The sequence below is a fragment of the Xenopus laevis genome, chromosome 1S, assembly GCF_017654675.1.
Source record: "Xenopus laevis strain J_2021 chromosome 1S, Xenopus_laevis_v10.1, whole genome shotgun sequence".
NCBI classification, from domain to species: domain Eukaryota; kingdom Metazoa; phylum Chordata; class Amphibia; order Anura; family Pipidae; genus Xenopus; species Xenopus laevis.
The window spans coordinates 185,373,702-185,386,569 of NC_054372.1; the positions used below are offsets into that span (position 1 = coordinate 185,373,702).

Genomic DNA, 12,868 nt, shown 5'->3' on the forward strand with positions numbered 1-12,868 from the left:
ACAGTTCCGTGATTTTGCAATTGATCCTCAGCATTCAGCTCAGATTCAAAAGTAAAAGTTATGACCCATGTGCCTCCCCCCCAAGTCACTGGGGGTCATTTATCAACACTGGGTAAATTTGCCCATGGGCAGTAACCCATGGCAACCAATCAAATTGCTGCAGTCCTTGTTCTACTTGCAGCTGGCTTTAAATAGCAAATCACTGATTGGTTGCTATAGGTGACTGCCCTTGGGCAAATTTGCCCAGTGTTGATAACCATTGATTGGTTACTGCCTGGTAACCAATCAGTGGAACCAAGAGAGCTGCAAAGCAGGAAGTAGTGTTCTGGCTATTATGTTACACACCCAGTCACTCCAGCCTTTATACATTACATTTTTGGCTAACTAACTATATTAGATACATTTTTTATTTTGCACAGCCTATCTATTTACCCAGTTTTTATTTTTACACTGAACAACTCCTTTAAAAGTAAAATTTGAGGACACCCATCGCAGTGACGTGCATGTGCGAAAAACCACAGTGATGCGAATGCGCAAAGAATGCCAGAATGCAACCATGCGCGTAAAGGCAAAAAAGCAGGCCAGCAACGGGGGGCCGGGGGGGCCCACCGCTATTTATCCCGGTGTCTCACCAGCCCAGTCCGACCCTGGACCGGATCCAGATGTCCTTGTGTTCTGCCTAAATAATTCTGTGTTTTTCTGTGCTCTGTAATTAGTATTGGCACAATTTCTCTACCTGTGTAAGTGTGTTACATCTGCTTTGTTGGAGTGCTTTCATAAGCCTTTGTGTGTTTGTGTCTGCGACAGTCTGAGTGTGTTTATGCTCCTGAGTCTCTGATCAAGTAGCCCCCATGCACACTGCCAGTAGGAACTGCACTCTAATTATTCTCCACTGTGTTCTGAAGTGTCATAATTAGAATTGGCTCTGTATCTATTTATCCAATATTAATTGACCTGGCACCATTGTTATTATTGGGACTGTATGTATTCTGTCGTGTATTATAAAAGGGAACGGCACTTCTTTATTATCCCCTGTGTTCTGGGGGAATTCAATGTATTCTGGGCTGTTGGGAGGTATTTTTTTTATTGATAGCGATTTACAACATTTGGGGAATCAGAGAACAGATATTGCTGGAGAGTGTGGGGGTTTTACTATCTTTTTTCCTTCTAACAAACGGACACCATTAAAGGGATACTGTCATGGGAAAACATGTTTTTTTTCAAAACACGTCAGTTAATAGTGCTGCTCCAGCTGAAATATGCACTGAAATCCATTTCTCAAAAGAGCAAACAGATTTTTTTATATTCAATTTTGAAATCTGACATGGGGCTAGACATTTTGTCAGTTTCCCAGCTGCCCCCAGTCATGTGACTTGTGATAAACTTCAGTCACTCTTTACTGTTGTACTGCAAGTTGGAGTGATATCACCACCCTCCCCCCCCAGCAGCCAAACAACAGAACAATGGGAAGGTAACAAGATAGCAGCTCCCTAACACAAGATAACAGCTGCCTGGTAGATCTAAGAACAGCACTCAATAGTAAAATCCAGGTCCCACTGAGACACATTCAGTTACATTGAGTAGGAGAAACAACAGCCTGCCAGAAAGCAGTTCCATCCTAAAGTGCTGGCTCTTTCTGAAATCACATGATCAGGCAAAATGACCTGAGATGCACCTACACACCAATATTACTAAAAAAATATTAAATTTTGTATTGTAGAGTGAATTATTTGCAGTGTAAACATTGTTTTTTAGAAATAAAAATGACATCATAGTTTTACTTGTGATACTTTTACCTACTTGCATCAACCTGAAAACTTTTCTGCGGACACCGGTGGCTGTTTAGTACCTCTGACAGCTGCAAATGATCTGGTTTCAGGTGTACATAGATTTCTGGGTGAATTTCCGTCATTCCAATAGCGATGATCTTACAGGGTGACACAGCACTGTATCTTTTTCACAGAATTACACCATAGCCTCATGTAGTCAGGAAGTGGCTTTAGAAACTGTAACCCAACTCAACTTTTAGCTTAAAAACACACATCATACACATTAAATGCTCAGACTAGAGTACAAGTGCCCTCGGGAATCTACTGTGATTATTGAGACTATTCACAAGGCACAGAGGAGAAAACTAATGGGACAGTAAGTTTTATAGGAACCATTTGGGAGATATACAATATCTAGCCTAAATGAATGCTCATGGGACTTCCCTGTAACTCAAAAGTTTACCTGTTAGGCTGTAGGGCCGAGACACGTGGAGATTCGGGTAGATTAGTCACCCAGCGACAAATCACTTAATCGCCGACGGGATGGCACTCGGATCGCTGCGTTTTCCAAAGTCGAAGCTTCCTCGTGAGGCAACTTTGAGCAACTTCGGAAAATGAAGAGCTCCAAGTGCCATCCCACCGGCGAATTTAGATTCTAGCCAATGAGAAGGCAGTTTGGGGGGGGATTAGTCGCTCGAAGAAGAGGCGATTTGTCTCCTGGTGACTGAATCACCCAGAATCTCCACGTGGCTCTGTCTTAAAGGTGTAGTTTACCCCCTGTTCAAGATAATTCTGTTGTTTTAATGAAGAAATAGTATCTGGGAATGTTTTTGTTATATCTTGCTCATAACTGGGCTAACAGTGAAAGTGATTTTATTTTGCTGCATCCTAGTCCTTCAGAGCAACGGTGGGATGAGGGCAGAGTAAATAATCAAATGAACAGTTCACAAATCAATCCTATATAATGGCCTCTTCCTTATCTGTAAGCCAGAGACATTGGCTGCAGTTAGAAAATGTCTTTTTTGAACATTTTTCTCTCTTAAAACAACTTCTCCTGGTTACAGAGGAGGGAGGTAGTAAATGTAAAAACATTACAATAAAACATTACAATAATCTGTTGACGTTTTGTTTGTTTTTTTAATCAAAAAAGTGGGCAGAATACATTTTCAAGTCCTACTTTTTTTGCTGATGTTGAACACATGTGTATAAAGGTGTATCTATTAGAAAATTGCACCAGAGGAAAATATGTAGTGCTATGTGTTATGTTTGGGTAGCCGAGGATGAGTAGAGTATAACATTGATTTATAAGCAGAGTCTTGCAGCCATTACACAGCAGTAACTTTCACTTTCACTTTTAAGCCAGGAAGTATGCACAGATAAGTCTGAGCACAGTGACATCTACAGGCCATTTGTATAAACACCACACTATGCATCTCAAATAAAACTAAAAAACTACTTTTTCCCGACTTTGCTCTCCAGTGGACCATTTTGTTTATATGTTAATAGGTGTACACTTCCCATCTAAATAAAAGCTAATGCAAATTGGTTATACAGAGATACATAGATACACAGTGGCTCTCATTTATAAACACGGGGCAAATTTGCACCTTGTTAGTAACCCATTGGCACCAACCAATCAAAGGGTTGCTTTCATTAGTCAACTTGCAGCAGGCTGAAAAAAGACAGCCACCGATTGGTTGCTATGAGTTACTGCCCAGGTGCAAATTTGCCCAGTGCTTATAAATCAGTAAGTTAGCCTGAAAAAAGACACACGTCCATCAAGTTCAACCTATTAAGTCTATACTGTATATAACCTGTCTAACTGCTAGTTGATCCAGAGGAAGGCAAAAAAAAACCTCTCCAATTTGCTTCAAAGGGGAAAAAATTTCTTCCTAACTCTAAGATGCCAATTGGACCACTCTCTGGCAATGATGAGCGAATTTGTCCCGTTTCGATTTGCCGAAAAATGTGTGAATTTCCAGCGAAATTTGCAAATTTCCCACAATAATTGTGAATTTCCCACGACATTTGCGCTGGCGTCAATTTGAAAAGGTGTCAAAATCGATGCCGGCGACAATTTGACGTGCATTAAAGTTAATGGGCATGCGTTTATTTGTCGCCGTCAACGGAATTGTTGGCGGGTGAATTTTCTTGGCAAATTCGCAAATTTATTCGGCAACAGCAAAACGCAGAAATTCGCCGCTAATTATCACCTGCCGAATAAATTCGCCCATCACTACTCCCTGGTTATATACAGAAAAGAGCCAATGGTGTATTACCCTTTATAAATTTCGATTAGCCGTGTTGTTAGGGGCATGTCCCTTATGAAGTATAATCTTATACGAAACGCGTTGGGCTTCTCTGAGCTTTAATAAATAACTTATATTAATAGAAAATAAATAAATGAGTCGCCCCTTTGATTTTTATTATATCTAACCACACCACTCGAATTTGTCGATTTTGACACCTTTTCGAAATTGACGCCATCGTTTTGCAAATTTTGCGGGAAATTTGCAAATTTTGCAGGCAAATCACAAATTTTTCGGCGAATCGAAACGGGACAAATTCGCTCATCACTACCAGAGAGTGGTCCAATTGCCATCTTAGAGTTAGGAAGACATTTTTTCCCCTTTGAGGCAAATTGGAGAGGCTTTAAATGCATTTTTTTTTTTGCCTTCCTCTAGATCAACTGGCAGTTAGACAGGTTATATACAGTATAGACTTAATAGGTTGAACTTGATGGACGTGTGTCTTTTTTCAACCTAACTTACTGATTAATAAGCACTGGGCAAATTTGCACCTGGGCAGTAACTCATAGCAACCAATCGGTGGCTGGCTTTTTTCAGCCTGCAGTATTTTGGTCAGTTGGTACAACAAAAAACCCTCTAACAAAAGAAAAATATGCAGAAAACAAAAAGTTTATAAATTAAAACCAATACATTTTTAACACATCGCAAGGAAAATACACACAACCCTCATTAATGATGTTTATTAAGAGCAGTGTCATTAGTGGCAGCAGTAAGACATCAGATGAAAAGAAGCAACAAACAGTAAAAGAGTAAGAAAGTGACATTGTTTAGACATACAGGAAAGATATATGCAACCCTCACGCCTATCCAATCAGCTCGGCTCTAAGCCTCAAACCAGGAAACCTTTGAAAAGCCATGTATGTGTTCACTGCAAGATTTCTCACTTCAACTCAACTCTCTTTCTCTCTCTCTTTCGTTCTTGCTTGTAGGATACAAACACCAATGTGAGGTCGCTCGCTGCACGGTTTAATTCGGCACCCAGTACCATGGAGAGCCCAGTGAAGTCCCCAGAAGCACCTGCTTTAAAGGGGATACAAGCCAAAATGGCAGGATTTGAGAAATTCTCCAATTCTCCTCCAGGAGGTACAGGGCCTTCAGGGATAATCCCCAAGAAACCTCCATTAACTAAACCAGGATTCAAACCAGTGACAGAAGACACGAAAACTCCTTTTTCAAAACCCAGTGTAGGAGTCAATCGAACTCTTGGGTCTTTTCACAACGGCAACAATGAAGCGGGTGCAAAAGCTCCGTACTCAAGGCCAGCTGGATTTCGTACTTTCGATCAACAAAAAGAAGAGCCAAAAGGGCCAACTCCCAGGCCGTTAGGTAATAAGCCCTCCCTCGGTGCCAGTTCTCCGCAGGGGTCAAAGGCAGAAGGGTTCAGGCCATCCCCACAGCCACAGCACAAAGAAAATAATGAAAAACCTGCTTTTCCCAAGCCTTCTGCTTTGAAAAACTTTAACATGGCCTCAGAAAGTGATTCAAAACCTCAATTCCCCAAAAAACCTTTAGCAACAAGATCCTCTGGAACTTCTGTCCCAACATCTTTTGAGAACAATAAAAATGCCTTTGTGCCCAAAAACTCAACTCCACAGGAAAACAAGCCACTGAAGCAAACAAAGGATCCCCCAGAAACCAGTGAACCACCAAGTTCTGTTTCCCAGCCTTTCCCTGGAGTGGCTTTAAGATCCACTGCACCTAAACCAATCCAAAGTCCGTTTCTAAAGCAAGCCAAGGAGGAGCCTACTGGAGGACCAAAGCCAAATATATCAGCAAAAGAGTTTTTCAAGGCCAACCAAAATGGTAGCTCCGTACCAACTGTGACCAAGTTTCCAAAAGTGCAGACAACATTTACAGCCAGTTCCCTGGACAAATTAAAGGAGCAGAAAGATCCCTCCTCAGAACCCAAGAGAAGACCTCTACCGCCATTGTTTAAGTTGGGACCTCCTCCTCAGAAGCCAACAAGACCCCCTAATGTAAACTTGGAGCAATTTAAGAGTCCTAAATGGGCTGGTAAGTATACGTTTCCAGTGTGTATGTTGAACATGCAGATTGCCAAATACTGTATATTTATTGTTCAGACTGGTGTGAGTGTGATCCCATTCAGTTGAACATTTGGTTGATCCAATTAGTTTACAATGCAATAGATAATTAGAGTGCTCTTACCCATACAGGTATGATAATCATCCATTGTGATGGTAGGTGCTCCAGCCTGCAACTGGAGACAGGACCTTTCGGACCTTGTTCAAGCCTATACGAGTACGGTGTATAGACTTGAAAAAGGGCCAAGTGGGGTCCGAAACATTGCCTGCCTTGCATTTTGGAGGGCTAAATACATTTTTCACTTTTGGTTGCAACTACTAGTGTGCGGCTAATTTCCTCATTCTGATCCAATTCGTTTAGTTGCACCCATTGAGAGAACCAGATGATATGGTTGCAGCAGGCCATTAGAAAATAGAGAGTCCCCATTCTGTAAAAGATGCATCTTGCATATTCATCCACATTCAGCAGGATTCAACCCCTGTGCCATTGGTTATTATCAGACTGCAGTGATCCCCAACAAGTGGCTTATGTGCTACGTGTTGCTCACAAACCTATTGGTTATGTTGCTTCCAGTGGCCCCAAAAGCAGGGGCTTATTTTTGAATTCCAGGCAAGTTTTGGTTGCATAAAAGCCAGGCAGAGGCTCCTATAGGCTGACAGTCCATATAGGGACCAAATGGCCAATCATATCCCTCATTTGGAACCCATAGGAACATTTTTCATGCTTGTGTTGCTCCCTCAACTCTTTTTACATTTGAATGTGGCTCACGGGTAAAGCTTGGGGATCCCTGTCATACTGGATCCGAACACAGTTAATGAGATCTATGTGGCTGAAACTAAGAGCACCGAGTATAGCAGCAGCCTGGCCAAAATGCAGTTGAATTGTTATAGGAAAGTACACTGTGGGCAAAGTGTGATATCCTTGATTTAAATTCTGTCTCACTTCAAACGTAGACCCTAACCTTGCTCATTGTTTGAAGCCCCATCTTTACGAACATCTGTCGTCAAGCAGAAATTTCGGGCTTTATAAAACTAACAGAGTAGTGCCTACCTGCCTTAAAGGAACAGTAACACCAAAACAGTTTTTTAAAGTAATATAACAATATAATTGTTGCCCTGCACTGGTAAAACTGATCTGTTTACTTCAGAAACACTACTATAGTTCATGTAAACAAGCTGTTGTGTAGCAATGGCGGAAATTGAAAAAAGTCTATATGGCACAGGTTAAATAGTGGATAACAGATAACACCATTATGTTCTACAGAGCTTATCTGTTATCTGCTGTGTAACCTGAGTCTTTTCTGCTTTGAATGGCTGCCCCCATTGCTACACAGCAGCTTATTTATATAAACAATGGTAGTGTTTCTGAAGCAAATACACCAGTTTTAGGGTCAAGGTACACGTTTAGATTCGGGGGGAGATTAGACGGCCGGCGTCAAAATTTGTTACTGTTCAAGGTCCTTGTACAAATGAGGTATGATATAACATAATCCAACAATAAGGGTATATACATACATACCCAGGATCTATATGATTGAAGAACCCTTAGAGGAATATTTATCAAGGGACGAATTTAAAAAACTTAGAAATTCGAATTCAAAATGACCAACCGAAATTAAGTCAATTTTTTGGGTCGAATAGGTCAGTTTTCAATCGAATAGGTCTGTATTTGGCCGAATTCAAATCGTACAGGGATGGCGTATTCGATCGAATTCGATTCAACGTTTTTCCCCCAAAAAAACTTTGATTTTTCAGACAGTACATGATCGTTTTCGATATTCGAATTTTTGAATTTTTTTCAAATTCGAATCGAATTTGGAATATTCCCTAGTCGAAATACACAAAAAAATTGCTTGAAATTCCAAAATTCACCTCGACCTTCTATAAATCTGCCCCATGGTGATGTATTTATGTTTAACAGTAGGCTATAGATCGTTCCCTATATGTACATTTATTTGTGCCCCCAAAACATTACCATAATCTCCTGAGCTGGATCAGACGATGTGTTGCTTTCTCTTTTGGTTAATACAAATCTGACTTTGAAGGCTGAGCACCTATTTGTTTTATTTAGGTTTCAAAAGCCCCTTTTCTTTTACAGCCTGTTTGTGGCACTTACCTACCCAGGAGGCTTTTCAGTCAAAAACCTCTGTGCTTAGAGTTATCTGGGCGCATATAATCATTTAGGTGTGTCTGTGTTACTGGTCTGAAATTCAGAAGAAGAAGCTTCAGAGGAAGCTGGCTGATAGCAGAATCCTGCATGGCTACTGGTTATTAGGTTTTTATAACCTTGGTTTGTTCTGATATTGATAAGAAGAAACTTTAGTTCCTGGTGTAACAAAGAACACCGACCACACCAGTAGGTTTCACCAGTCACAAATGTCCCTTCGTAGGGTGCCCCGCGACTATTCTGTTACGCCTCTGGCCAATGTTGGGATGGCACCAAAATAATGTCGATGGGAGCACATCCACTTTACCAATTAATGTTGGGATGGGGATGCAGTCTTTGAAAACTAAAAGAAATAATGAAAACTGCAAACGTGCTTAGAAGAGCTCTCATTACATTCATTTGTTTTGAGGGTTAACATTTACTTTAAGGACAGAGTCAGTGTTATCTCTCTGCCACATTTCCACATTTCCTGTCAATGTATTCTTGGAATCTCTTGCCACACTGCAGCCTTAGGGTCGAAGCAGACCAGCAGATTTGGGGAGGTTTAGTCGCCCAGCGACTAATTGCCTCTTCTGCGGGGCGACAATCTCCACCAAATGCCTTCCGTCAGCCTTCCGCCTGCTTCATTGAAGAATCGCCTGCGCTAATGAACTCATGACGATACGATTTCCAAAGTCGCCCGAAGTTTCCTTGTGAGGCAACTTCGGGCTACTGCGAAAATCGAATTGCCCTAAGGGTAATGGCAAATGCTAAGATTCGTGGAGATTTAGTCGCCCAGAGACAAACCACATCTTCTTCGGGCGAAAAGCCTTCCTGCCGGCTAGAATCGAAATCACTGGCGGGATGGCACTCAGCGAGCTTCGTTTTCCAAAGTCACCCAAAGTTGCCTCACGAAGAAACTTCGGGTGACTTAAAGCGAATCGCTATGAGTGCCGTCCCACCGGTGATTTAGATTCAAGCTGGCATTAAGGCTTTTTCGGGGAGATTAGTCGCCCGAAGAAGAGGCGATTAGTCGCCGAGCGACTAAATCTCCTTGAATCTTCCCGTGTTTCTCTACCCTTAAATGTCCTTAGGTAAATGTCTCAAGTGTAAAATGATGTTTTTAATGGTTATTCTGAATTTTGTTGCTCTGCAATCTTTTTTTTCTTAATTTTTAATCATTCAGAAATATAGCCCACATTTCAGGCAGGAGTAACGTTCCAATGCATCACGGCAACACCCAGTCGCTACTCCAATCGATCTATAACAAACCCACTTTCGTGATATCCTCACTCTTTAGGTTTGGTATGAATAGGACCAACTGATAGGCAAGAAACCAAGCAATACAACCTTTAGATACAGTCGAAAAGTTCATACAGATCTAAAGATTTCACCCATTTTAGGGTTTTATTAACCAAAAGGAGTGAAGATTAAAATTCGACCTTCATTACTTCCAGAATCGGAAAACATCTTAGCCCCAATAAACGTTCGTTCAGACTTTTATTTGTCGTGTGTCAGTGTTTAGAAGGCTAAACACAAGGCTGTATACGCAATATTACTCCTAGGTTTTTTACTCTTATACCCTCTATACGTTGATTCTGGTAGCAAAACAAATATATGAACAGCCCCAAAAATGTCAGTTGTAGGTCGGTCTCTGGTCATCATTTCTGAGGCACAGTATGGGTTCTGCACTTTAAGGGGGAAACTTACTAAAAGGCGAATTTTGCCATACTTCGTGCAACTTTGTCAGACATTATTTTGCATCGATTACACTTATTGATCAAAATGTGAAGTTACGTCTCGGCAAACGTGCATCTCATAGCTAACGTTCACTCACATTACTTTCTGCCTAGCGAGACTTCGTTAACACTTTTACGCTTAAATCAATTTAAACTAGTCCGATTGCCATTTTGGAGTCAGGAAGGAATTTTTTCCTCCTCTGAGTCTTCAGATGGGGTTTTTTTTGCCTTCCCTTGGATCAACTGGCAGATAGGCAGGTTAAAAAAAAAATCAAAAGGTTGAACTTGATGGACGTGTGTCTTTTTTCAACCTAACTTACTATGTTACTATGAATAGGGATAGAGGGTACATATAGGTCATATATACGTCTTTATTAGAGATGTTGGTGCAAATGCTGGAAGTGGCCAATTATTATTACAAATGTCCAAGGAAGGAAGCAAAAAAAAAAGACAAAATAGATCCTCTAATGTCCTAGACATGAGCCCACCCTAAAACAAACGTGGCATGTCCCTCAAATGGTTAAACATATAGACAAATACAGTTCAGAGGACTCTTGTATTTGTCTATATGTATTTTGTGGTCACAGCCTCAATGCACCCCCGCCTAATGGTTTTAAAAAATAGTGGTGAGCACCACTTTCCCTTGTTTGTTATTCCTCACATGGTTAAAAACATTTCTTTTAAATATATTTAACAGTTACAACTTTTAAACATAATCCCACTTTAAAGGAATTGTTCAGTGTAAAAATAAAAACTGGGTAAATAGACAGGCTGTGCAAAATAAAAAATGTTTCTAATATAGTTATTTAGCCAAAAATGTAATGTATAAAGGCTGGAGTGATTTGATGTATAACATGTCAGTCAGGACACTACTTCCTGCTTTTCAGCTCTATTCTCCTAGTCTCTTTTCTTTACATACTATAATCTATTATTCAATCTATTTAGCCTCTTTGTTCTCATAGAAATAGGGAATGGCCATGAAAAACGCCAAATGTTTAGCAGCATGAGGGACCACTGACACCTGGGCCCACCGGGACTTTTCCTGGTATCCCTGTGGGCCAGTCCGACACTGGTGATAGGTGTGTTTGGTGGTAGTCTATCAGTAAACTTATTGGGATTGGTTAGTTCGTATGTTATCACAGTCACGATGCATCTAATAACTAATTATTGGAAAATTCATCAGATGTGATTATAAGCTTTCCCTAAACGTTAGCACTGGAGATTTCACCACTACCGCTCGGTTTTGGCACTTGAAAAAGGTGATCAACCTATAACCAGCTAGTTTGATATATGGACTATCATTAAAGGGGTGGTTCACCTTTAAGTTAACTTTCAGTATGTAATAGAATGGCTAATTCTAAGAAGCTTTTTAATTGGTCTTCATTTTTTTATCTTTTATCGTTTTTGGTTTATTTTCCTTCTTCTTCTGACTCTTTCCAGCTTTCAAATGGGGGTCAGTGACCCCATCTAAATAAACAAATGCTCTATGAGGCTACAAATGTATTGTTTTTGCTACTTTTTATTCCTCATCTTTCTATTCAGGCCTCTCCTATCCATAGCCCAGTCTCTTATTCACATCAATGTGTGGTTGCTGGGGTAGTTCGAACCCTAGCAACCAAATTGCTGAAATTGCAAACTGGAGAACTGCTGAATAAAAAGCTAAATAATTCAAAAACCACAGATAATAAAAAATGAACACCAATTGCAAATTGTCTCAGAATATTACTCTGTATATCATATTAAGAGTTAATTTAAAGGTGAACAACCCCTTAAAGGATACAATTTCTCTAATATCATTGAGTGTTATCCTTTACCAGTGATCCTCAACCAGTGGTTCCAGAGCAACAAGTTTCTCACCAACCCCTTGGATGTTGCTCCCAGTGGCCTCAAATCAGGAGCTTATTTCTGAATTTCAGGCTTGTTTTTGTTGCATAAAAAACAGGTGTACTGCCAAATAGAGACTCCTGTAGGCTGTCAGTCCACATAGGGGTAACCAAATAACCAATCACAGCCTTTATTTTGCATTTTTCATGCTTTTATTTCTCCCCAACTCTTTTTACATCTAAATGTGACTCATGGGTAAAAAACTTTGGGAAACCCTTTCCTGTGATAATTCCCCCTATTGTACTGAACTGGAAAATTTACTGTCAGAAGGATAGGGTGGTTATAATGTTTCCCATTGCTACTCTGGGAAGAGATCTGCAGTAACCCATGGGTTTTGATCAGCCTTTACTTAATAGCAGTGGTCAAACGAGCAGCCGTAGAATTGAGAACACTTTAGTAGTATTTGATCCACACTTTACACGGTTGTCTCAGAAAAAAATAAAAATCTAACAAGGGAAATAGCAGATACAAAGTGGGAATATAATATCTATTTTCTATTATATTACAGGCTTTTTAAAGCATTTTTATCCTGTGCTGTTAACAGGAGCATCTTACTGCTATAACTGTTCTATGGAACTCAACCAATTCTAATGGCTACAAAGTGCGCATTATCACACATAGCAGCCATTAAAGCGCTGGTTGTCACTTTAAGTAACAGCAAGGACAGATATATTTTTTTCCTTTTATTCCATTTTGTAAAATATAGAGCACATTTTCTTTAAAAGAGGTCCTTTTATCTTCATTTTGATGTTTCGTGCTGCACTTCCCCTTCTGATTGCACTAATGTGTAACTGGCAAGCACTTCTCTGTTTATAAACTTCCCAATATGTGCACAGAAACAAGTATTGTGTGTATTTTAGGCTTTGGGTGGCATTTCTGGTGACCCTTTTGGGGCACATTTACTAAGCTCGAGTGAAGAATTCGAATGGAAAAAAATTTGAATTTCAAAGTATTTTTTTGGTACTTCGACCATCGAATT

At 40.2% G+C, this 12,868-nt stretch overlaps 1 protein-coding gene across 3 annotated transcripts in view; it reads left to right on the forward strand.

The window, feature by feature from the left end:
* Positions 1-12,868, forward strand: part of LOC108707306 (FYN-binding protein 1) — an 82,749-nt gene that overhangs the window by 18,754 nt on the left and 51,127 nt on the right. For all 3 annotated transcript variants that reach the window (XM_041580583.1, XM_041580584.1, XM_041580585.1), the window contains exon 2: positions 5,008-6,091. In XM_041580583.1, the coding sequence (XP_041436517.1) occupies positions 5,008-6,091 (1,084 nt within the window). The remainder of the gene's footprint in view (positions 1-5,007; positions 6,092-12,868) is intronic.